Source organism: Amphiura filiformis, chromosome 13 (assembly GCF_039555335.1).
Source record: "Amphiura filiformis chromosome 13, Afil_fr2py, whole genome shotgun sequence".
NCBI lineage: Eukaryota > Metazoa > Echinodermata > Ophiuroidea > Amphilepidida > Amphiuridae > Amphiura > Amphiura filiformis.
Window position 1 is genome coordinate 19,650,257 of NC_092640.1, and position 26,000 is coordinate 19,676,256.

Consider the following 26,000-nt stretch of genomic DNA (forward strand, 5'->3'; position numbering starts at 1 on the left):
CGGGTGCCGATAGTTAGTCACGCTATGGCACACAACCAAAGTCGCGAGAGAATATGTTCACGAGTCCGACACGATAGTTTTGCAGTCGCCACTATAAGTATAAGGCAAATACATGAGCAATGTAGAAAACTGGAGGATTCCAGTTTAGTCCATTCATAATCTCGCACCACATGTGCTTCCCAATCAATCGCAAATAAATTGTAAATTATACGCCAACGCAATTTATTTACTTTTTATGCGTTTGAATAATTTTCGTGGGCACTGGCCGACGTATTTGGACATCTATGGATGGCGGATACCGTCTAAATGCGCCTAAGATAATACGCCTAACCTTACACGCCTAAGATAAGTCTTTGATGGACATCTTAGACGTCTCAGATGCAATCGTAGACGTCTAAGATGCAATTGTAGACGCCTATTCGTGGTAGACTTGAATCAACGAATCACCGGGCCAGAAATCCCAAAGAATCAATCATTTTAAGCGTAATTTAATTATTGACCAAAGAATTTCTTATACATCTAAGATTGACCAAAATTAGTGGTGGACGGTATCGCAAATTAGAAAGATCACAAAAAGACCTTGACGACTCTGATAGGGTATGTGATGTGGTCGATAGAGAACGAAGGGCAAATAATACAACGCAGAGCTCTTTCCGTGGACCACCTTTCTCTTATTATCTTTCCCCGGGTTCTATATGTTATTATAAAATATTTCTTGCAAACATATTTTGCCAAATATTTTGTCAACACTTAAATAACATTATGTTAGAATATTTGCAGTAGGTTATTAACAAATGTTTTTGAATGTTATGAAAACATTTTATACCCTTTATGAACTTTATATAACCCGACATTTAAACGTTTTCTAACAAAGTTTTCTAACCTTTGGCCAATGATGTGTTTGCTTGTTTTATATTCAAAATTATGTTGGCCTATAGGCTATTCCAATGAGTCATGTTGTGGGCATTGTAATTCATAGCTCCCTGTGTATTCCATAGGCTACTTGATTGTTTTTGTGATAACATGGAAAATACTTGCTTATATACCTAAGAGTTAAAGGCACATAAACAATAAGCAGCATAACTAAAGGTGGAAAGCTGCCATTTGATAATAATGTTGTTGTATTATACAGGCTGTATCAAAATTATTTTTTCTCAATTTTTGTGAATGTTTTTAATCATATAGCTGAAATTTGTTAGTTATTCTGTTTAAATATTCAAATTTCTAAGAATGTCATTTTTGATCAGAATTAACTTACGAGAATAGCACATTCAGTGAAAAAGTTCTCCCTTTCACAATTTTATCATATAATCTTGCTTGGTGGCGTGTCCCCGAGCATATCAATGATGTGGTTTTACTAGGAAATGTATGAAAGAAAGCATGAATTTGTAATTACATGACCAAGAATTAATATTATCCATTTTAAACATTTACAACCCTAATATTTGATTTTGCTTGACACAGTGGAAGTAGAATAACAAATCTTGCAAGCAGTAAAACAAATTATATTTTGTTGTGATGAGTGAAATTCGCGGTGTCAGCTTTCTTCATTCAAAGGACGATATCTCCTAAAATGCAACGGCAAATGTCAACAAAATCAGCAAATCTTTCAATCCATATAATTTTCATTCAAATGAAATCGATTTTATATTTTTAATATTTTGTAAAAAATGACTCGTTTGTCATGAATAATCATTTTGATACAGCCTGTAATGTCGTATCTTTGCCTTGAACTTCAAACAAAATGAATATGCAAAACAGGTTACGCTTTATTATTATCCGGTCACGTGTTACATATAACAATCATATTTGCAGTATGCGCCTGCTAATGTAGCTCCTGCTATATGTAGTAACTGGGACAAACAGTCGATCCATGTTCTGCCGGCGCCATTTTGATAAGGAAATAGTTGACAGGTTTATTTCATTATCAATTTTGTCAAGTAAGTCTGCTTTGATTTGTGTGATTCTGTGATAATAAGGTTCTTAATACATGTACAATACACATGTTCTTTCTACAGGAAAATCTCAAGATATTTTAACTAGTAAGTAAACTGTCCGCACAGACCCATGTTCTGTCAACATTTTTATTTTGATACAGAAATAGCTGACACTTAGCTTTAATTCATTATCAATTTTGTTAATATAATCCACCGGGATATTATGCCTAGCTGCATAGCTAGAATGACGTAATTATCAACCAATCAACGCCCAGCATTGTATGGTAATGATAAGGAAAGTTATTATTTTTTTTGCTCATGTAATGGGATTTTTTTCTTCAAAACTTCCTAACCAACCCCCCCCGCCCCCAGCTAGTACGCCAAGGAGGGTCCACAATAATCCATACACGCCGTCAGGCACGGGTCCTTCTAGATTCGTTCTCAACCCCCAGCTGCGCACTCGAATTATCATAATCGATGACCCATCATAGCTATTATTTAACCACGTCTGTTATGCAACTGGGACTGGTACGCTAGTCATCTCAATCGATTGATTTTGAGACGGGTACATGGAACAAAACGCCTCGCACTTTTGAAGTTGTGTTTCCGTTCAATAGGGCGATTTCACGAAAGGTCATTAGTTCAAATCTGCCTCCATGTCTTCTCTGCATTGAACCATATCATGCTGATCACTTGCACCTGTAAGATTAGTATATTTGAAAAGACCAGTATAGTATTCAATCTATGATAGCAGACATACACATGTGATGAGTGTAACCTACTTTTAGTGTAGCGCGATATGTTCAAAATTGTTTTCACCTATTGCTATGGTAATTAATCCGATTAGTTACGTAACTTCGCTAGCGTATTCGCTCTCAAAGTTATGTCATAATCGGATTAACTATAATAGCAATAGGTATAAACAATTTTTAAATATATCGCGCTGCATTACAAGCAGGTTGCAGTCACCTGTGTGTGTCTACAATCATAGCTTCTTAGTCAGTGGGAGTGGTCTAGTTCGTAGACACATTTCTGATTGGACAATCGCATGATTTCGGGTGCCGTCTATCAGGCCTGAATGCGTAGACTAGTGCGGAATACGCGAACTCGCTAGCAATACTCGCAACAGAATACGTGAAGTTGTAAACAAGTTTCGTTCATTTTATAATGAGGGGAGTTTTTATGACGGTAGCTTAGTTTTTGCTTAAAACATTTGTTTACAGTTATTAAAATAATATTTAACTGCGCCGGCATCCACTACTCAAAATATTGGACCTGCCTGTCGTCTATCACACGGTAGAGGACAGGCAAAATAAAAATTCCTATCGTTTATTCTCTAATTGAATACAACACCAATCTTCAATGCAGGGGTACCGCGTGAACGTTTCAATGTCGGGTTATATAAAGGGTATAAAAACGTTTTAATAACATTCCAAAAACATTCTTGAAAACTTGATACAAAACATTCTAAACATAATGTTATTTTAGGGTTGAAAAAATATTTTGAGAAAAATGTTTGCCCAAAATATTTTCAATAACGTTTTAAAAATGTTTTCATGACCTTTATATAACCCGACATTTAAATGTTATTAAAAGGTTTCAAATATTTTAACATAATGTTATTTAAGTATTGACACAATATTTGGCAAAAATGTTTGCAAAAATAGTTTACAATAATATTTTTTTTAAACATTTAAAAATATTGTTGTAGTGTGTTTTCATACAAAACGTTTTAAAACGTTATCATGACCTTTATATAACCCGACATTTTAATGTTATTAAAACTTGTTTACCTAAACCAAAAGCCAAAATATAACTTATTTAAAACGTTTTTGTGTTTGCTGGGTTAAAACAAGAAAAAACTTCACACTGAAGGGAAAAATACAAATGACATATACTCGACTATATTATGGTACAACATAACAGTAATGTAAAGAAAAGTGCAAATATTCGTCATTCCCCACCACCACCCCCCAAATGACCGTCATATGGCGGTCATTCTTTCAGCTAGCTTGTCTAAGTCCAAGAGGTGCCTGTCATCCAGTCAGAATTATGATGTCTATGGCAGAGACATTAAATCTTCGGAGTTGAACTAATAATTTCCTATAGTAAATGAGTGACAAAATGAAAATTGAAAACGTTTGAACCCTTAAGAACGTGTTATTGTTACAGTCCACGCTCAAAATAAGAAATTAATTTCATAAAAATGTTTCTAAAAAATCCCTATAGGCCTATACGTCATGTTCGGTGAGACGTATGCTATGGTCCTTACAGTGATAACGGGCTAGCTGCACCAGTTGCACGTCTTATTGGTGAAACCAAAACTAAACACGGCTTTCACTATTAAAGTACTGTGGTCAGTACTTCAACATGTTCAGTTAACCCGTTTATACATGCTGATTGTTTGAACTAAATAGTTTTTTATCAGTGTATATGCATACATCATAACTTGTGGTGTTTCAGATACATCATCTGGAAACTGCGAATGGGAAACTTTCTCAGACATTGTACAGAGTGGATGGCAATTTATTTCTCGCATTTACGGCCCTATAACTACTATGAGCTATTTGCGGGGAGGAGAGAAGTTTGAGTGACGAATTTCAGATAGCTTTTACATTCAGCTCCCGTGGCCGAGTAGTTAGCACATACTGGTCTCATATCCCTGAGGTCGTGAGTTCGAATCTTGCGCGGGATCACTTTTTCTACTAGCCGTCTTTATTCTTTGCGACGGCGAACCTAATGAAAAATTCTTATCAAAATGATAAGAAACTCACCATGACTGCCTTGCCATGTTAAAAATGATTATATTCTTGTCAAACAAAATTACCCAATTTAAGTAGTTTGTCTTGTCACAAATGACCGAAAAATCGAATTTGAATAGGTTGTCTTGTCAGAGGGGGCATAGCTGAATCTTGTCAAAACTAATTTGGCAATATTGTCAAATAACGAGCTTGAGATCTTGTCAATTTGAAAAGTTACTTGTTAAAATGAAACTGAAACTATAAGCTTGTCGGTTCAAAGTGATAATATACCGAATCAAAATGAACAGTTATGTATATCTCATCAAAAGCAATAGGAAAACGGGATTAAAAATATAATATAGTAATCTCAGAGACATAACAAGTTTGAGGACTCCATGCAGCGTCATGTCTCCGTGTTTCTACAACAAACTCTCTTAGATAACTGTCCATCTTTATTTTAATGATACCTACAGAAATGGACGCTACCTTCTTGCAAAACAGAGTGCCGGTCGATGAAGGTCCTATTTGCATGCTAAATATTGATACATTGCTGGTTATTTTCAACTTCTTGTCTTTGTACGAGAAATTAATCGCAATGAGGTAAGATATTGATACTATTAAATAAGGTATAATGCTGATTACAATGGATCGGAAAAAGTGACGCATGCTGGGAACGACAACTTAGAAAAGGGCTCAAATTCACGATCTGAAGGTGACGAATTCGACAGCTTTTTCATTCCCACGTTTGCCTTTTGATCGCCACCAGCAATATACCTTAATGCGACAATAAGAAGCAACCTATAAACTTATGTTCCTCTTGCCAATAAGGTGTGTTATAGAATTTTAACAGATTGGGGATTTCTACGGACTCGTCGTCAGACGATTATACAACTGTCAAGCATTCGTCAGGATTAGCTCAGGACAAATCTTTTTCAGTACAAAAATATATAGGGGCAGTTTTGTCTTTGTAAAAATCCTTTTTGGGGTATAAGTATTTACATGTTCAATATCGTATCAGTGTCAGTTGTCTGAAGGGGCAAAGATAACAATAATCCCTCATTTTGGCCCTGTGTTATAAGTACGCGCTTAGCCCAACATTAAAATGGAATTGTATGTTTACCAGGCCATTTATCAACTTACAATATTTGCCCAAAACAAAGGTACAATTTTGTGTTTACCGGGCAAATCTTACTTTTTACACTGTTAAGTGGTTATGGTGTTGTAATGTTCTTGGGGGTTGGGTTTAGGGGGTTAAACTGTTCTTTTCGGGGGTTGAGTTAGCAAACCGACTCAATAGGTGGGTTGTAGGGATTCAGCCATCCTAAACTTCGCAAAAACCACACTGATTAGGGGTTCTGCATATAGAATGCCCTTTTACGGGTATCCGCAGAGTACCATTGTGTTGAGGTATTGTGGATTGCCCCTTGCGCAATGTGAGTAGATTACATTTTTGATTTCGTCTCAAAAGACGATGGCTCTGAAAAGAGCCTTTTATAGTAGGTGTGCTGTAGGCTGTCCCTTGCCTGCAAAAAATATTTGTTGTATTAATAGGTAGATAATTTCTAACGGTTTTCTGAAAATTATTATTATGTAAACTTATCGAGGAATTTTATATAATACCTATTTGTATTTTCATATAGGGTAAGCAAGGAATGGCATCTTATAATCAAAAACCATGCCTGGACTGTCATCGACTTCAGAGACAAAGGTCCTACTAGAAAAGTTGAAGAGTCTAGTAAAATGTTTAGACGGTTTGTATCACAAAATGGACCAAACAAATTTGAGTACCGAGAGTTTAGCAATGAATGGAAATTTCCAAAAAACGAAAATGACGTGTTAAAGTTCTTGACTCTTTATGCTGGTGTAGGTTTGCAAGAGATTTATCTATCTGTAGCTAGCGAAGAAATCATGGGATATTTGCGTGTGAACTGTCCTAATATAGACACTCTTGGGATACGTTTCAAATGGATGCCTGTCACGAAAAAGTCCAAACTGAAACACTTTGAATGGATGCGCGTCAAGAAAAAGTCCAATGTGAAACATCACGTTTTAGTTCCTAACGAAAATCTGTCTCAGCTGCTTTATTTTCTGCCGAAATTGCAACGATTGGATCTGACATGGCCTGACCACGATAGATATGTATGGAATCATTATGATCAAATTATTAAATTGTTACAAAAATGTAACTTGCGGTATATAAGCCTTCACGAGGTCGACCTATCTTTTTGTCCATGTTGAAGAAGATGTCACCTGCAACATTAAGAAATTTACATGAGATGGACTTATGGTGTCAGGATAAATTAAGCGAGATTCCTGATGAGATGTTGTCCTCAACACTAGGGTGCATGGCATCATTAACATCCTTCAAACTAAAAAATGAGCATTTCCGCATCAGATTTCCAGGCAATTTATACAGAGAATATGAGATGGATGGAGACAGATTTTTACCATCAATCGATCACTGGACACATCTGAAAATGTTGACCTTATATTGGATTACTTATTCAACAGAAGCATTTGAGACGATGATACGGGGATTGCCTAATCTAGAAACACTTGTATTAGAAGGTATATCCGTGACGTCATCGGCTGTTAATCTGGTCAGCGTTCATCTTAAGAAAATAAAATCGCTAGAGTTGTCTCCATGGTCTTCGTCAAAGTATTCTTCTGAAAGTTTGGAATCACTTTCATGCAACCCCACGCTTACAAACCTTGCGGTACAGCAGGCATATGAAGAGCAAGATCAGACGAATTGGGTTGAGCGAATATATGACATATTGGTTACACTTCCTAAGATCAAAAAAGTGAAACTGACAGGATACGATATAGTATCTTGCTTAAGTCGAGCTTCGAATCCAATCATAAAATGTGTAGAAATTGAAGTGATCCAAATTTGGGAAGTAGAAGATATATTTGGGGATTTCACACTTCATACATGTCATACCAGATGGGTACCCGAGACCCACGCTGTTCGTGCGTACGTTAAAGTGTACAATTAATTCAGTTCGCTTAGTCTCATTATTGCACGTCGTTTACGCGTGCGCGCGGTCATTTATAGAAAAGGTGGCATCCACAGCGCAATTTCGTGAAGTAAAAAGCACGGAAACATGAGTATAACGGCTCTATTTGAACGAATACATACAGAATTCATCAAGAAATCAAAAATAGGATAATAAATGCATCGTACGATATATCTGGATTTGTTGAAGCCGTAATAGTTTTCTTAAAAAACAACAGTGAACTTCGCGGTATTTCTGGATGACTTTCTGAGTAAAAATTAAACTCTTGCTAAAATAATAGGTTTAATAAAAAAATTACGGAATTTCAGAAATTTCCTCAATATACAATTAATATGTAAGGTCAAATTTAATTTATTCCGCAGAAAAAATTTATGTATCAATTCTATGACCCGAGTAAAGCCATCCTCAATGTTGTCCAAAAATGGACACAAATTCAACATGCAAAAGAGCGTATAGCGTGGTAAATGTTGAAAGGCACTCCGATTGTGCGATTGTATACATGCCTATCAAAATTCATGCTTAACCATTCCAGGGTCTATGGCTTAACAAAATAATGTTCATAAAAAATAGAAATGTAAAAATAGGATCAGGTTCATGCTTTTGCATAATATATACCGACATCGGCCTAGCCTTTCCTATAAGCCTAGGCCACAAAATTCTGTGGCCTAGGCCTAGGCCTAAATAATATAAATTTTCCCCGCTTTTTTTTTTAAATGATGATGAATCGGTACCGGTAAATCATATATACGATAGATATGACTTTGTATGGAATCATTAAGATCAAATTATTAAATTGTTACAAAAATGTAACTTGCGATATATGTGATGCGATCAAGCAAAATCAGTCGGAACTCGCAAATATTGATTTTGAGATATAGCCACACAAAGGAAATATTCCTTTTGTTTCCTATTGTTTTGTAAACTCTTTAATGGCTCATATCTTTGGAACTGGTTGTTTAATTTTAATGTGGCTTTCTGCAAAATCCAGCTTTGTAAATGCTTTTTTTTATCTTTTAAAAAACTGAAAATTTAATTTTTCCTAGTTCCGACTGATTTTGCTTGATCGCATCACATATAAGAATTCACGGGGTCGACCTATCTTTTTTGTCCATGTTGAAGAAGATGTCACCTGCAACATTAACAAATTTACATGAGATGGACTTATGGTGTCAGGAAAAATTAAGCGAGACTCCTGATGAGATATTGTCCTCAACACTAGGGTGCATGACATCATTAACATGCTTCAAACTAAAAAATCCCCACATCAGCTTTCCAGGCAATTTATATAGAGAATATGAGATCGATGGAGACAGATTTTTACCATCAATCGCCTACTGGACACATCTGAAAATGTTGACCTTATATTGGATTACTTATTCAACAGAAGCATTTGAGACGATGATACAGGGACTGCCTAATCTAGAAACACTTGTATTAGAAGGTATATCCGTGACGTCATCGGCGGTTAATCTGGTCAGCGTTCATCTTAAGAAAATAAAATCGCTACAGTTGTATCCATGGTCTTCGTCAAAGTATCCTTCTGAAAGTTTGCAATCACTTTCATGCAACTCCACGCTTACAAACCTTGCGGTACAGCAGGCATATGAAGAGCAAGATCAGACGAATTGGGTTGAGCGAATATATGACATATTGGTTACACTTCCTAAGATCAAAAATGTGAAACTGACAGGATACGATTTAGTGTCTTGCTTAAGTCGAGCTTCGAATCCAATCATAAAATGTGCAGAAATTGAAGTGATCCAAATTTGGGAAGTAGAAGATATATTTGGGGATTTCACACTTCATACATGTCATACCAGATGGGTACCCGAGTCCCACGCTGTTCGTGCGTACGTTAAAGTGTACAATTAATTCAGTTCGCTTAGTCTCATTATTGCACGTCGTTTACGCGTGCGCGCGGTCATTTATAGAAAAGGTGGCATCCACAGCGCAATTTCGTGAAGTAAAAAGCACGGAAACATGAGTGTAACGGCTCTATTTGAACGAATACATACAGAATTCATCAAGAAATCAAAAATAGGATAATAAATAATATATCTGGATTTGTTGAAGCCGTAATATTTTTCTTAAAAAACAACAGTGAACTTCGCGGTATTTCTGGATGACTTTCTGAGTAAAAATTAAAACTCACTGTTGACCCTTTTCATTTGTAATTTATATTCTTTTTCATTCCATTTTTCACCGAATACTCTTAGAAAGATGTTAAGAATATGTAACAACAGTTTGAAAAAGACTTTACAATTTTGAGATATGAAACTTTGAAATTTGGTAAAGCTGTTTTTGGACGACCATGTATAAATACATACACTTTAAAATCAATCAAATACATGGATTTGGAATACATTCACTTGTCCTGCGAAGATCACTGTTCAGCGAAATTCACTGAAGACTTGAATTAAATATCCTTTGCGTATAAAAAATCCTCGTACAGATGACACTTTCAACAAATGGAGCTGGATTTCCCAATCACTCACTCTCCAGGAAACAGGTTTTTTTATGCGCTGATCCAACTGACAGATGTGTTGTTTCGTAAAGCAGACTTCATAATAACCTTTAGGGAAGCGAAGATTTTGTTGCACTCGAAATCTCTTTCGATGGAATAATGATGCCATGTAAGACTGTAGCCACTTTAAGTAAAGTTGAACGATGATGGCGCTTTTTAAATCTTGTTTGCATCTTTACAAGAGGTAGACACTTGTATAATGGTATTAAAACATAAAAATGTGTAACATACGAGCAAGGAAATTTTCAAACTACAGACTTGACATTTAATATGGAATATTTTTTTCTCAAAATTCCAAGACTGGTCTGGATCGAGTCTGCATAAACCGCACGGGCTAATTATTAATTGGGGTGTGTCGGGAGATGGTGTAAATAATTGTTTGACCGAAAATGCGCTTTCCATTAGTTTACATTATGGTGCTCAAATGTAGCGAATTTGCCTAAAATGGCGGATTTAGGGAAGCTGAATTTGAGCTTTGTGGGTACACAATTTGGGACTAAAAAAAAAAAAAAAATATTCCATATTAAATGTCACTTCTGTACCTTTGATTATAAAATGAAAGGAATAACTCATATTATTGGGTTAAATTAAATTAAATTTAAAATATATGTAAATATATGTAAATATATGCAAATAGTGCCCTCAGTTTGCACACAAATACATAAGAATACAAATTACCACAAAAAGGCAGAAAAAGATTTTAAAAATGTAATAATGAAAAGGAAATCCAAGTTAAAAAATAGCTAGAAATTATTTGTGTATATTTGTGGGATAGCTGTTGGTATTGTAAAGGTCTAGAATTGAAAATTATATGTTTTATTAATAAACTATAACATCAAACAACCGTGTTTGCTATGAAAGGTATTATTATAAAGTATAGAGCCAATAGACCCGTATAGATAGTCCTTCTCAAGCATCAGTGACGTAACCAGATGAGCAATGGTTTTGGGGTTGTGGTGAGCAGCGGTGGTTTCGGATTAGGATGTATAGGTGCGCCATGGCTACAGAGCTATGCGCTCTGTAGCCACGGCACCTATGTTCAAGGGTATTAGGTTTGGCAGACAACGTTGGTCGATCATTTAAAGGGGGTGACCCTATTGGTTTAGGATATGTATTGTCTTCAAACTTACATACAATATCAAATATCGTCCCCTTAATGCATCTATGTGAAATTAAAAAAAAACCTTTAAAAGGGTTAAGCAGCGTCAAAGGAAATCTTTGAAATTTTGGAAACTGTGATGATTTTTTGTGTGTGTGTGGGGGAGAGAATGGATAGAGTTACTTAATGAGGTATACAAATCAAAGTAATAATGTGTTGACACGAATGTTAAGTTTGTTAGGATGTGTTAAAAATGTACACTGTGAGTCCAAGTGTTTAGGGTGTCTGTAACAATTTTGGCATTATACAGAAAAGGTATGACACCAAAACACAAAAGTTAACACATAAATATTAGGCCAAATAAAAAAATAAACATGTTTCACGTCCACTCCTTTTTCCTTTTTTGAGGTTTCTTCAAGTATATTTTCATTTTTTTGAAATTCAGTCATAACTTTTCAAAAATATGTCTAAGAAGTAGAGATATGCTTCCTACAGCCTTGATGATAATCAAGAAACACTTTTGGAATATTTTGTGATAATAAGAGGGGCATATCTCTCAGAACAACAAATAAAAAGAAGCCTCCTCCTTTTTCCAGGTATTATTGTGTGCGCTAAAACAGCTCTAATTATGGGTATTTATACCGAAAAAAATAAAAAATAAAAAGCCCCCTCTCCTCCTTTTTTTTAAAAACCCGGACGTGAAACATGTTTTTTATTTTACTTGGCCTTAAGAGTAAACACTGACGAGTATTTAGATGTTTTACTGTTCTATTTAATTACTTTTTAAACAATTTTGGAACTCAACATGTCCGATGTTTAGGATCTTAATACTGTCATATGTTTATTCTTTGTGTTTATGTGTTAACTTTGTGTTTGCTTTGGTGTTTAGGTGTCTTGTACACTTAGTGTGGATTGGATAGGCCTAAATAAACACTTTTCAGTGTTCAAAAGTGTTACAAAAACTCTTAACACTTGGATTTACAGTGTATGTTCAACGAAATGTTGGGCATTAAATAGGTTTGTGTTTTATAAACACTGTTTGAGTAGAAGCAAAGAAGTTAAGCTATATACTGTAAGAACACTTTGGAGTAAAGCACTTGAACCATAGATACTATTTTAGTATCTATGCTTGAACACAGAAATTGTACTTTATTTGGTGGAAAAATATAACGTTCAGATGTACATATAAAAAAATTAGTTGCTGGCAAAAGTAAGGCTGTGTTGAAAGATTACATACATGTACAGTACACCAATCACGTAATTGATACACTGTACCTCCTGAAGCCCTCATCATGCTCATGATGCACGTAGAGCAATCGTGTCAACTATGATACACCAATCACGTAATTGATACCCCTTACCATTTCCTGAAAACCTTTACCATAAATGAATGTTACTGTGGCCATTACGTTACAAAAGACACGCTATAGTTGATAAGCTTTTTCAAGTTTCACTAAGTACACAAGTAACTTTGTAAAATGGCGTGTTGTTTCGTTATTAATAGTGCAAACTCTTTTAATTCACGGAATAACACCCTGCAAATACCCGTGTACCACATCCTGAAGCTTTCACCATATCACTATGCCCATTACGTCACTTTTAAGATCTGCGTAAGACATAGAAGACATAGGCCTACCATTATATTTTTAGGGAAACATAAAATTGTAATCTGGCAAATCAAGAGTGTTCCTAAATTACACACAAAAGACACCATTATAATTGGTAAGGCCCTGTCAAGTTTCACTAAGTTTCACTAAGGGCACTACAGTCACTTTATAAAATGGCGTGTCGTTTTGATTTTAATTAGAGTATAGTGCAAACCCTTTGAATTCATGACTGAATAATATAGTATAACCCCTTCAAAATCTGGTGGTCTCATCGTAGTTAACCTCTACTTACACTGTCAATACATACTACAAACCGGCCAACCCTTGCACAGACTGTTAAAAAGACAAACTATGTTTATTCTCTTTCTCAGTCATGTACTGCCATACAAAACAAACTCATAAAAAACAGAATGTGCATGCGCCTAACCTACAATTTTCGATCTCATTTGAGCTTGATTATCTTAATGTATTTTGAATGGTGTATCAACGAAAGTTGAGGAATATCACCTACTCGTATGCAAGTCATTTCGGTGAAATTAAATAGGGAAGCATCGCCTGCGGGCGCTGCTTCAAAAACGAGAATATTTCCAGCGTAAATGTCAATAACTAGCACAATCAGCAAGCCAATCATTGCGTGAATTGCATTATGGTCCAGCATCAAGAAACATGCAGCACCGTTGCCGCATTCGCCATTCGTGTGCTTCGCCATACCACTACGCCCATCATTCTTGACAAAATATCTCATTCTTTTTGTTTTAATTCGACCCTGAAATATTTTTTTTAAATTTTGTATATCATCTTGTACATTAAACATTTTTCATTTAGTTTATGATTTTCATTCATGTAGTTTTAATTAACTAATTATTTAATTAATATGTTTAACGTAATTTATTTCCCGAGCCGGACCGAGGTGTGATTTTAGCTGTTATTGGCCCCGTTACAGAAAAAAAGTGCACAAATATTTCCCAATGTAATGTATACATTTTCACATAAAAACAAATAATTTAGGAGTTAAAATGGATGTGAGAAAAAAAAAATACTAAAACCACCGCGAATCGAACCCAGGCCTCCCTCGTGGCAGGCGAGAACTCTACCACTGGACCATGAAACCATTTGAGCAAATACGGGAATTTTAAAAATAATATATTCAAGTCAAATAATTGCAGTCTCTTCAGCAGCGTTTGGTTCCGCTCTTTCCAGCCACGATATATGCAAAGTCACACGTAGCATTATACAAATTATAATGAGGCGATTTACAGGCGTGCCTGGGTGAAACCCCTGATTCCTAAAACGCCGTCTGATGGCGAAAATCCGACCCTTTTCCCATGTGTTTATTCCAGTTATACGTAGCTCCTATACCTGCTCCTATATATCTGAGTGGGTCCCCCAGATGTAAATAATAATATTTTAAACAATGGTGTGACGTCACGGCTTCTTAATTTTTTTTTTAATTGGTCCTCAGACTTATAATAACAGTCCAATACAAGAATGAACTGCAGAAATTCATACTTGAATAATCTATCTTCCTGTATAACCGATTATTTGGGATAATTACCGTCCCGTTATCTTGCTATTTGATGACAAAATCAGCGGGACAAAAATAGGTACCGAGGAAAAAATATGACAGGGCTCACCGATTTGGAGATTTACTGGCTTACGCCTACTGGCCATTGCCCGGCGGGGTGGAATAGCGTCGAGTGGGGTAGAGGGCAGGGGGGCACGTGCCATGGGCGCCACATTATGGGGCGCCGAAATCATGATGGATAAATAAAACAAAATCGATTAATTCTGCGCCACCTCCTAGCGGTAAAAGTCAAAATTTTCCATATCTACCCGATAGTTCGACCGTGTCTCCATATTCCATCCGTTTATTTTTAAAAAGTTCAATATTTTATAGTTTATTGAATACTTACAAACTTCTGGGTGGCTGACAAATTAATAACATTTTAATGTCTTGTAACAACTTCACTGTTCGTAAAGTTGTCACTCATGACGTCTTGTCGATACAGGTCAAATACAGGCTGCCTGATTAAAAACCTATATATTTTTTGGGGGTGGTGGGGGGGGGGGTGGTAAAGTAAATCAATCGAAGCACGATTTAAAAAAAATCTAAATGTTTCACACAGTATGTCATCATCCTAAAGGTGGACGCGGTCAAAATATCGATTTTCATTATCTAAATCAATATATTATTGAAAAATTACACTTTTATGTCTTGCAAAAGTTCATTCTATAAATCATATACATTGAAAACTTGCTTGATACATTGTTGTGAATTAGTTATGTACGTTTTACATAATATTTTGTTGTTTCAGCCCTTTTTACAACATAATTCAAGAACCACAGGACCTACAAAAGTATATCTGTGATATTTGCATTCTTCTCCATGCTCGCTATGAAATGATCGATGTATTTTTGCCAAAGCTCACTACCATACGCAAATCGTAACAGGTTAGAATAGTTGCTAACCTTTAGGCGAGTGAGATGATAGAAGCCATATTTTTCCGATCCATAATAATACATTTATCATACAGGAATAAAGCCAATGATTGCATTTATATTTTCCATAGGTTCATGAATTAAGGCCAATATTTAATGTATATTAAATAAAAATTCCTTTAAAAGGAATAGGGCGGGCAAATGAAAAATTGTCAAGAGAAATGAAAGAGTGAGTAAGTCAAGTTCACAATTAAAAACAGGAAAATATGACACAACATCGATTTCCAATGGGGGAATAACACAAAACGTATAAACAAAGTTAAAAGAGTTTTTAACTTTATACGTTTATACGTTTGTTATTCCCGCATTGGAGGTTGTGTCATATTTTCCCTTATTTTAATCTTATCTATTGCTTATCCTTTGTTCTCTGCTGGTCAGTTGGAACAGATTTTCCCTGTTTTTATATTAACCCTTCACATCATAACAGAAGACGTTTTATGTTAACATTTTATATAAAACATTGTTATAAAACTTTTGTAGATAATAGTTATTTAAAACATTTTCGTAATCATACCTAGAGTTTTTTTTATCATCAGATAGAAAGACTTCTCTGCTCATCTTCTCTGGTGAGACAACAGGGCTGGGGTATCTTTCCATATCAAAGTTTAAAAATCTGTCATATCAATTTCCTCAATATGTTGTTTTGATACAACTTATGAGGGAAAAGTTTGATTTTACAATATTTCGATATTATTTTTTAACTTTGTAACTTTATTATGATTAACATAACTGTATTTCAAAGCGTCAAACGATATCATTATTTTGTCCCAACAAAAATAATCCAGGGAATAAAATATTCATTCATATGTTTATTTATTTTATTCAACCTGGGTCATTTCTACTGGTGCACATGCATTCTAATAATTTGTCTATAATACCTTATACAAGCATCAGTAAGCACTATTTGTCACAAGATTTGAAAAGTAAATAGCCTATGAAGTTTGGGCGTTTTACCTCTTTCGAGAAAATCATACATACGGCGCATATGTATATTCCAGTGAGCCACGTTGTGGACAATAATTATTTGAATTTATAGCTCTCTGTGTGTTCAATATTATTTGCATGTTCGCCTCATTTGTTTTTGTAATACTATGTATTAGTTCTATTGCAATACTTTCCATAGAATATACCATGAAAAGGGGAATTATGCTTATACCGAATAGTTAAAGGTTGAACGCTCCCGTTTGAATATATTTAGGCAATTAAGGTTAGCAAATTTGTTTAACTGTTGCGATATGGCAATTCACAGCATCTTGCGAATGTTAGTGAGCTTTGGCAAAAATTGCATTGATCATTTCATAGCGAGTGTGTAGAAAATTAAAATATCACAGATATACTTTTACAGGTCCTGTGGTTCTTGAGTTATGTTGTAAAGAGGGCTGAATAGTCCGACGAGTAGGACCTTTTTTTCTAAGTTACCAGACTATACACATTTCACACTATGATCACTATCTATCTCACATGGCGCAAGAAAGACGAATCGCAAAAGTCCAGTGACCGCGCCGCCCATTTTCGGGAGGGGACGGTTAGTGGATTTTTGTGGTTAATCTTTCTTGAGCGATCAGAGTTAGAGTATAGTTGGTAAACTAAGAAAAAAGAAACAGGCCCTACTCGTCGGACTAGGGCTGAAACAACAACACTTTTGTAAAACGTACATAACTCATTAACAACTATAAGTCAAGAACATTTTCAAAGTATATGATTTGTAGAATGACCTTTTGCAAAACATGAAAGTGTTATTTTTCAATAATATTATTGATTTAAATTATGAAAATCGATCTTTTTGGCTGCTCCGACCAACAATACGTCGTTTACCTTTAAAAGCTGTGTCTGCAGGACAACAAATAGCAGTAGACAATAATTTAAGCTTAGTTAAATTTTGTGTTGTATGTCGTATCTTTGCCTTGAACTTCAACTAAAATGAATATGCAAAGCATTATTATTACCCCGTCAAGTGTAACAATAATATTGTAAGTATACGCAGCCCTTGTACATGCACAAACTGTTGATGTTCTGCCACCATTTTGATAAGGAAATAGTTGACAGGCTTAATTCTTTATCAATTTTGTCAAGTAAGTCTGCGTTGATTTATATGATTCTGTGATAATAAGGTTCTTAATACATGTATGTTACCGGTGAACCACACATAATAAACATGTTCTTTCCACAGGGAAATCTTATTTTAACACGAAAACTTTATTTATGTTTCTAGATCAGGAGTATAGCTAGACATAGAACAGTATTCAGTAGTAAGTCTAAGCCGAAAAAGTGTAATCTCAAAGCATTGGAAGTTGCAGGACTATCATGCAGCGTCATATTTCTCTGTATTTCTTACTTTGATAATAACCATTTTTTATTTTAATGATACCTTTTTTTTAATGATAGAAATGGGCGCCACCTTATTGAAAAACAGAGTGCCGGTCGATGAAGGACCTATTAGCATGCTTAATATTGATACATTGCTGGTTATTTTCAACTTCTTGTCTTTATACGAGAAATTAATCGCAATGAGGTAAGATAGTGATACTATTCAATAAGGTATAATGCTGATAGAAATCGTTAGGAAAAAGTGATGCATGCTGGGAAGGAAAATATGGAAAATGCTCAAATTTGCGATTTCGGGTGACGAATTCGATAGCTTTTGAGGCCTTTTCATTCCCAGCATGCATCACGTTTGCCTATTGATCGCTATGGCTATCAGCAACATATATATGAGTTGACAGCTGAGAAGCATACAACAAACGATTACCCAAACCAAAGTACGCACTCTCCTTTTGTGCCCGGCATACTTCAAATAGTCTAATTGAACGCACAGTGCAATGTTATCACGGGTTGTACACAGTTCGCTTAAGCATATCGATATACCAATCACTTGCCTTTATTGATAAACATTGAGGTCAACTCATCTATACCTTCAAGTGATAATAGGAAGCAACATGTACCCTCTTGTTCCTCTTACCATAAAGGTATGTACTAGAATATTTACAGATTCAGGGTTCAACGGATTCATTGTCGGACGATTATACAACTGTACAGCTTTCGTCAGGATTAGGTCTGACTTCTTCAGGATAAAACATATTAGGAGCAGTGTGGTGTTTGTAAAAAGAATCCTTTTTCAGGGAGTCCAAGTATTTTCCATGTTCAGTGGCGTATCAGAGTCAGTTGTCTGAGGGATCAAAGGCAAAAGACAATCATGGTGAACAGGATTTTGGTCCTGTTTTACTGTGATAATGGCGATCTTACCCCAAAATTAAGATATTTTGTTTACCAAGCCATTTTTCAATTTACAATATTTTGCTCAAAATAAAGTTAAAATTTTGTGTTTATCAGGCAAGTTATTTTTACACTATTTGAGTGGTTAGGGTGTTGAATTATTCTTGGGGTTGGTTTTAGGGGGTTGAAATTTTCTTTTTGGAGGTTGAGTCAGCAAAACAACTCACTAAGAGGTTTGTAGGGGTTCAACCACCCTAACCACTACAAAGATCACACTGATTAGGGGTTCTGCATATAAACTGACCCTTTAAGGGTATCTACAGAGTATCATTGTGGTGAGGCATACTGGGCTGCCTCTTGCCCAATAATATGTATGTGAGTAGGTTACATTTTTAATATCTACTCAGGAGATGGTGGCTCTTACTATAAAAGAACCGTTTATAGTAGGTGTCCCTTTCCTATTGAAGAATCGCTGGCTCTGAAAGAGCCATGAAAGTGAACTGTCCTTTGCTCATTGAAAATTGCAGTGACCCTGACAAAAAACCTGCAAACAGTCCCTTACCTGCAAAAAATACGTGTTGTAATTAAATATCTATAACAAAGCAGGCAGACCGGTCCGACTGCCTCCCAAGGAAACATTGCCGGGCCAGGCAGCATGTTGCCTGCGCAGGCAAAATGGATTTTGGTTACTCCTACGAAATTGCTTTTACGCACATGAGCTATATATAAATTGACAATTTCACCGGGAAAAAAATTATTTAAATAACAAGATAATTTCTAACGGTTTTTGAAAAATTATTACCGGTATTATGAAGATTTATCAAGGAATTTTTTATAATATCTATTTGTATTTTCATATAGGGTAAGCAAGAAATGGCATCTTATAATAAAAAACCATGCCTGGACTGTCATCGACTTCAGAGACAGAGGTTCTACTAGAAAAGTTAAAAAGTCTAGTAGAATATTCAGACGGTTTGTATCGCAAAATGGACCAAACACATTTGAGTACCGAGAGTATGGCAATGAATGGAAATTTCCAATGAATGAAAATAACGTGTTAAAGTTCTTGACTCTTTATGCTGGTATAGGTTTGCAAGAGATTCATGTAACTGTAGCCAACGATGAAATCATGAGCTATTTGCGCGTGAACTGTCCTAATATAAACACTCTTGGGATACGTAGCGATCAAAAGGCTAAGTCCAACTACTGTTTAGTTCCTAGCGAAGACCTGTATCAGCAGCTTCCAAAATTGCGACGATTGTATCTGACATGGCCCGCACACTTCAGATGGTATTCAACTGAAATGGATTGTTATGAACAAATCATTCAAATGTTACACAAATGTAATTTGCGATATATAAGCCTTCAGGAGGTCGACCTATCTTTTTTATCCATGTTGAAGAAGATGTCACCTCTAACATTAACAAGTTTACGTGCGATGGAATTACACGTTCTGGCTAATGAACAGAAGACGGCTGATGAGATATTCCACTCAACAGTATTGTGCCTGCCATCATTAACATGCTTCACACTCATCTGTAATCTCAATGGTGACAAATTTTTACCATCAATCACTCACTGGGCACATCTGAAATCATTGACCTTGTATCGGGTGCGTTACTCGACAGAAGCATTTCAGATGATGATACAGGATTACTTAATCTAGAAACACTTGTGTTAAAAGGAACATCCGTGACGTCATCGGTGGTTAATCTGATCAGCATTCATCTAAAGAAAATAAAATCGCTAGAGTTGTCTCCATGGACTTCGTCAAAGTATTCTTCTGAAAGTTTACAATCACTTTCATACCACCCCACACTTGAAAACCTCACGGTGCCGCAAACATATGATGAGGCAAATCAGACAAATTGGGTTGAGCGAATATATGACATATTGGTTACACTTCCTAAGATCAGAAATGTGAAAATTACAGGATACAATTTAGTTTCTTGTTTCAGACAAGCTTCGTTTCCAATCATAGAATGTGCAGAAATTGAAGTGATCCTATGTAAGAAAGTAGGTGATTTAATTCTTACAGAGCTTGTAACTTCTGAAAATTTGAAGTCAGAAAATATTCTAAAATATTGAAGCAATGATTAACAGAGATGGGTTGAATCTGAAAAAAAGATTAACTGACAAAGCAAGACTATGATTTATGATATGGAATTTACACAAAATATAAAGTGTGAATTGAAAGATAAAGGTAAGAGCTGAATAGCCATTAAGGCCTTATATAGTCCTTCTCAATCATGTCTGCAAAGTGCTTTACATTGGAATAATTTACCATCAACTCTGAAAAATGCACCTTCGGTTGCTGTTTTCAAACAGCACATAAAAACAATCTCCTTGGAAAATATCTGCCAAGTGATTCTTAATTTCCATCATGTTTCTTTGTTACAAAATAATAGTCTCTTAAATCTTTCGTATTTTACTGTCAAAAACCGAATAATTTTCGCCAATTATAAGTCGAACTAATTTATATTTTTTACTTTAGGATTCCAATGACTCTATTGCCCCTTTGCACGGTCATTTTTACTTGGAAGAGCAGGTTGTCCATTCATAATCTCCGCGTACGTATCGCACCATTGAATGTGTGATATGCCCTGAGTAATTCAATTTGATCATCTATCTTTGTTTACAATAATTTAAAGTTATTCTATGAGAGATGGGAAACCCCCTTGGAAGAGTTGGTGTGTAATTAAGTTTTGGGAATCCCCTCTCATGTAATCCAGTTGATCAGACAAACAATTCAATAATGTCTATTTTGTGGTAAAATACAAGTTGCTAGAATAATATAAATGTGACAGAATGATCTATGAATAGATGTGGGTTTTTGTTTTGTTGCTATAAATGAACAGATGTTAACAGGTTTACTGGACAGATATTTGATTATTATGAAGCGTGTGAGTTGTGTGATTAGTACAGCAAAGTGTTCCCAAGGTTGAACACTAAATCAGCAAAGGTGCTATATAAGTATTCGGCCGCTGAAAGAAGGAGATAATATGGAGTCATATCCCGAAAAGAGGGATTTGTTTATAGTCTTCATCGTCAAGCTGATAACTGGTTCAAGAAGGGTCTAAAGTCTGTTAAGTGAAACAGAAGGAGATTTAATTGTGTTGTGTGTGCTGTAATGTGAATACAGGAGATTGATGTAAATCCAGGAGATTTGAGTACACGAAGGTGCATAACCTCCCTAAAAGCTGAAGTTTGGTATGATACACATCTGTTAATGTTAGTAGAAACAGAGCGGATATGGAGGCAGGCCTGTTTTCCTGAAGATATTGTGTGAATGGTGAAAATAACATCATTTTGAGTATCACCGTTGTCCAAGGATATTGTTGCTATGAAATAATTGCAAAGTAGGAACTGGACATTAATGGAACTTCGAGCGAACTGAACAGTGTCATCATCAACAAGAAGAGGATCGGATTAGTAAACATTGTAGAATAAACATTGTGATTTGTTGATGCATGCATGCATGTTTATATCCTAGTATATTGTCCAATCATATCGTTATGAATTCGGCAGAGTGACGAATCGAGAATTTTGAGCAAATTGACTTTTTGTATGCTTATGATTATGTTTCAGGTTATCTTTTATTTCTACCACAAATTAATGGTAAATCTTACTCACCGACGTAGTTATTAAAATGTTGATTTGGACGAATCGCGCCTAAGTGCGATAAATGAATTCGGCAGAGAGACGAATCGTATACTTTGCTGTACAAATCATGTTCATCTGTAGTATTGTATAGCGGGAAACTCCGAATTTTCTATATCACATGTCCTATACTAATATATTTGATACCAACGTAAAGCTGTAGGTATCTTCTATCCAGTGATACCAAAATAAGTACAAACATTCCCCACATGATATTGCTGTGGTTTAATAATGTGAGTGCGCGCCCGTGAAATTGGAAAATCCCGGAAAATCATACGTAAAATATAGGCCAATACTGTTTTTTTTTGCTTTAAAATCCTCGAGTTTTTGCTAAATATTACAGGGATGACTATTTATAACTTATATAGCAAGTTAAGTCTACATAGCCTTAGGACAACCAGTAATTTCTACCCAAAAGCCCCAAATCAAGAATGCGTGCTATGGTTTACACGTAGTTGAATGCGTATTCGACCTCTCTCTGCGCAGTGGTAGAGACATTTTGGATACAGCATAAAGCCGAATAACTGTTAAAACGCGTTTTGAAGGACATATCGATTATTTCAGAACATGCAAGTATTGCCAATAATTCGTGTACATTCACTTCTATAATATACATTTCAAATGAGTGCTCACGAATGTTCTAAATTTTTAGAAGGACCAATGGAATGGTACCAAGATTTTCAAACGCCGTTTACTCAGAACAGCAATTTTGCGTATTCGGCACTCTGCCGTGTTCATAACGATATTATACCTTTCATTAAAGACTCAATTTTTGTTAACTTAATCAAACAGTGTGTTTTGTTGTGCATTCTGAAGTGAATTTGAGTAAAAGGTGTTTTTGGCCTTGAGTCATTAAACGACTCGTAAAAGATGACGTACACACACAGGCGCACAGATTTTTGACATCCATCAATGACTTCCGAAGATATTCACTTTGGGATTCGACTATACACCTGTCTCTTAAGATATTTATATTCAGGTACTTCATTTTGACTTGGAGCAGGTTGTCAATTCTCCCTCATTCGTCAACACTTACTGTCTGAGTTGACGACTGAGATATTTCATTTTTTTATTCTCCCCCATTCGTCAACACTCTTACTCTCGTTAACTGTCGTTAACTTTTACTGTCTGGATTGATGACTGATATACTTCATATTTACGTGGAAGAGCAGGTTGTCTATTCTCCCTCAGTCGTCAATACTTACTGTCTGGGTTGACGACTGAGATACTTCATATTTACGTGGACGAGCAGGTTGTCTTTTCTCCCTCGTTCGTCAACGCGTACTGTCTGGATTAACGACTAAGATACTTCATTTTACGTGGAAGAGCAGGTTGTCCATTCTACCTCATACGGCAACGCTTACTGACTGGGTTGACGACTAAGATGTCTGGATTGATGACTGAGATACTTCATATTTACGTGGAAGAGCAGGTTGTCTATTCTCCCTCAGTCGTCAATACTTACTGTCTGGGTTGACGACTGAGATACTTCATATTTACGTGGACGAGCAGGTTGTGTTTTCTCCCTCGTTCGTCAACGCGTACTGTCTGGATTAACGACTAAGATACTTCATTTTACGTGGAAGAGCAGGTTGTCCATTCTACCTCATACGGCAACACTTACTGACTGGGTTGACGACTAAGATGTCTGGATTGATGACTGAGATACTTCATATTTACGTGGAAGAGCAGGTTGTCTATTCTCCCTCAGTCGTCAATACTTACTGTCTGGGTTGACGACTGAGATACTTCATATTTACGTGGACGAGCAGGTTGTCTTTTCTCCCTCGTTCGTCAACGCGTACTGTCTGGATTAACGACTAAGATACTTCATTTTACGTGGAAGAGCAGGTTGTCCATTCTACCTCATACGGCAACACTTACTGACTGGGTTGACGACTAAGATGTCTGGATTGATGACTGAGATACTTCATATTTACTTGGAAGAGCAGGTTGTCTATTCTCCTCAGTCGTCAATACTTACTGTCTGGGTTGACGACTAAGATACTTCATATTTACGTGGACGAGCAGGTTGTCTTTTCTCCCTCATTCGTCAACCCGTACGGTCTGGATTAACGTCTACGATACTTCATTTTACGTGGAAGAGCCGGTTGTCCATTCTACCTCATACGGCAACACTTTACTGACTTGATTGCGACTAAGATATCTGGATTGATGACTGAGATACTTCATATTTACGTGGAAGAGCAGGTTGTTCATTCTCCCTCATTCGTCAACACTTACTGTCTGGGTTGACGACTGAGATACTTCATTTTTACGTGGAAGAGCAGGTTGTCCATTCTCCCTCATTCGTCAACACTTACTGTCTGGGTTGACGACTGAGATACTTCACATTTACGTGGAAGAGCAGGTTGTCCATTCTCCTTCATTCGTCAACACTTACTGTCTGGGTTGACGACTGAGATACTCCATATTTACGTGGAAGAGCAGGTTGTCCATTCTCCCTCATTCGTCAACACTTACTGTCTGGGTTGACGACTGAGATATTTCATTTTTACGTGGAAGAGCAGGTTGTCCATTCTACCTCATACGGCAACACTTACTGACTGGGTTGACGACTAAGATGTCTGGATTGATGACTGAGATACTTCATATTTACGTGGAAGAGCAGGTTGTCTATTCTCCCTCAGTCGTCAATACTTACTGTCTGGGTTGACGACTGAGATACTTCATATTTACGTGGACGAGCAGGTTGTCTTTTCTCCCTCGTTCGTCAACGCGTACTGTCTGGATTAACGACTAAGATACTTCATTTTACGTGGAAGAGCAGGTTGTCCATTCTACCTCATACGGCAACACTTACTGACTGGGTTGACGACTAAGATGTCTGGATTGATGACTGAGATACTTCATATTTACTTGGAAGAGCAGGTTGTCTATTCTCCCTCAGTCGTCAATACTTACTGTCTGGGTTGACGACTAAGATACTTCATATTTACGTGGACGAGCAGGTTGTCTTTTCTCCCTCATTCGTCAACCCGTACGGTCTGGATTAACGTCTACGATACTTCATTTTACGTGGAAGAGCCGGTTGTCCATTCTACCTCATACGGCAACACTTACTGACTTGATTGCGACTAAGATATCTGGATTGATGACTGAGATACTTCATATTTACGTGGAAGAGCAGGTTGTCCATTCTCTCTCATTCGTCAACACTTACTGTCTGGGTTGACGACTGAGATACTTCATTTTACGTGGAAGAGCAGGTTGTCTATTCTCCCTCATTCGTCAACACTTACTGTCTGGGTTGACGACTGAGATACTTCATTTTACGTGGAAGAGCAGGTTGTCCATTCTCCCTCATTCGTCAACACTTACTGTCTGGGTTGACGACTGAGATACTTCATTTTTACGTGGAAGAACAGGTTGTCCATTCTCCCTCATTCGTCAACACTTACTGTCTGGGTTGTCGACTGAGATACTTCATTTTTACGTGGAAGAGCAGGTTGTCCATTCTCCCTCATTCATCAACACTTACTGTCTGGGTTGACGACTGAGATACTTAATTTTTACGCGGAAGAGTATGTTGTCCATTCTCCCTCATTCGTCAACATTTAAAAACGTAAAAATGAAGTATCTCAGTCGTCACAAAAGACAGTATTGACGAATGATGACGAGAATGCTTTTCCCAGCAAAATGAAGTATCTCAGTTCAATTCAGACAGACAATACGAATC

At 36.3% G+C, this 26,000-nt stretch overlaps 2 protein-coding genes and 1 long non-coding RNA gene across 3 annotated transcripts in view; all 3 read left to right on the plus strand.

Moving 5' to 3' along the window:
- The window catches only part of LOC140168087 (uncharacterized), a 117,106-nt gene that overhangs the window by 5,127 nt on the left and 85,979 nt on the right, over positions 1 to 26,000 (plus strand). The gene's annotated exons all lie outside the window — the stretch shown is intronic.
- Positions 1,824 to 8,391, plus strand: LOC140167219 (uncharacterized). Its single transcript, XR_011861005.1, has 3 exons — positions 1,824 to 1,940; positions 5,152 to 5,278; positions 6,319 to 8,391. It is a non-coding gene; the product is annotated as an uncharacterized lncRNA (long non-coding RNA).
- LOC140168084 (uncharacterized) lies at positions 17,444 to 23,059 on the plus strand. Its single transcript, XM_072191387.1, has 3 exons — positions 17,444 to 17,499; positions 17,813 to 17,939; positions 19,502 to 23,059. The coding sequence occupies exons 2-3, from the start codon at positions 17,815 to 17,817 to the stop codon at positions 20,304 to 20,306; spliced, it is 930 nt and encodes a 309-aa protein (XP_072047488.1). The 5' UTR covers positions 17,444 to 17,499; positions 17,813 to 17,814; the 3' UTR covers positions 20,307 to 23,059.

What these genes read in the sequence shown, in the direction of transcription:
- LOC140168084 (XM_072191387.1), top strand. Translation starts at nt 17,815, where the DNA reads ATGGGCGCCACCTTATTGAAAAACAGAGTGCCGGTCGATGAAGGACCT. An exon ending in GAGAAATTAATCGCAATGAG is followed by an intron (nt 17,940 to 19,501) that starts GTAAGATAGTGA and finishes ATTTTCATATAG; the next exon opens with GGTAAGCAAGAAATGGCATC.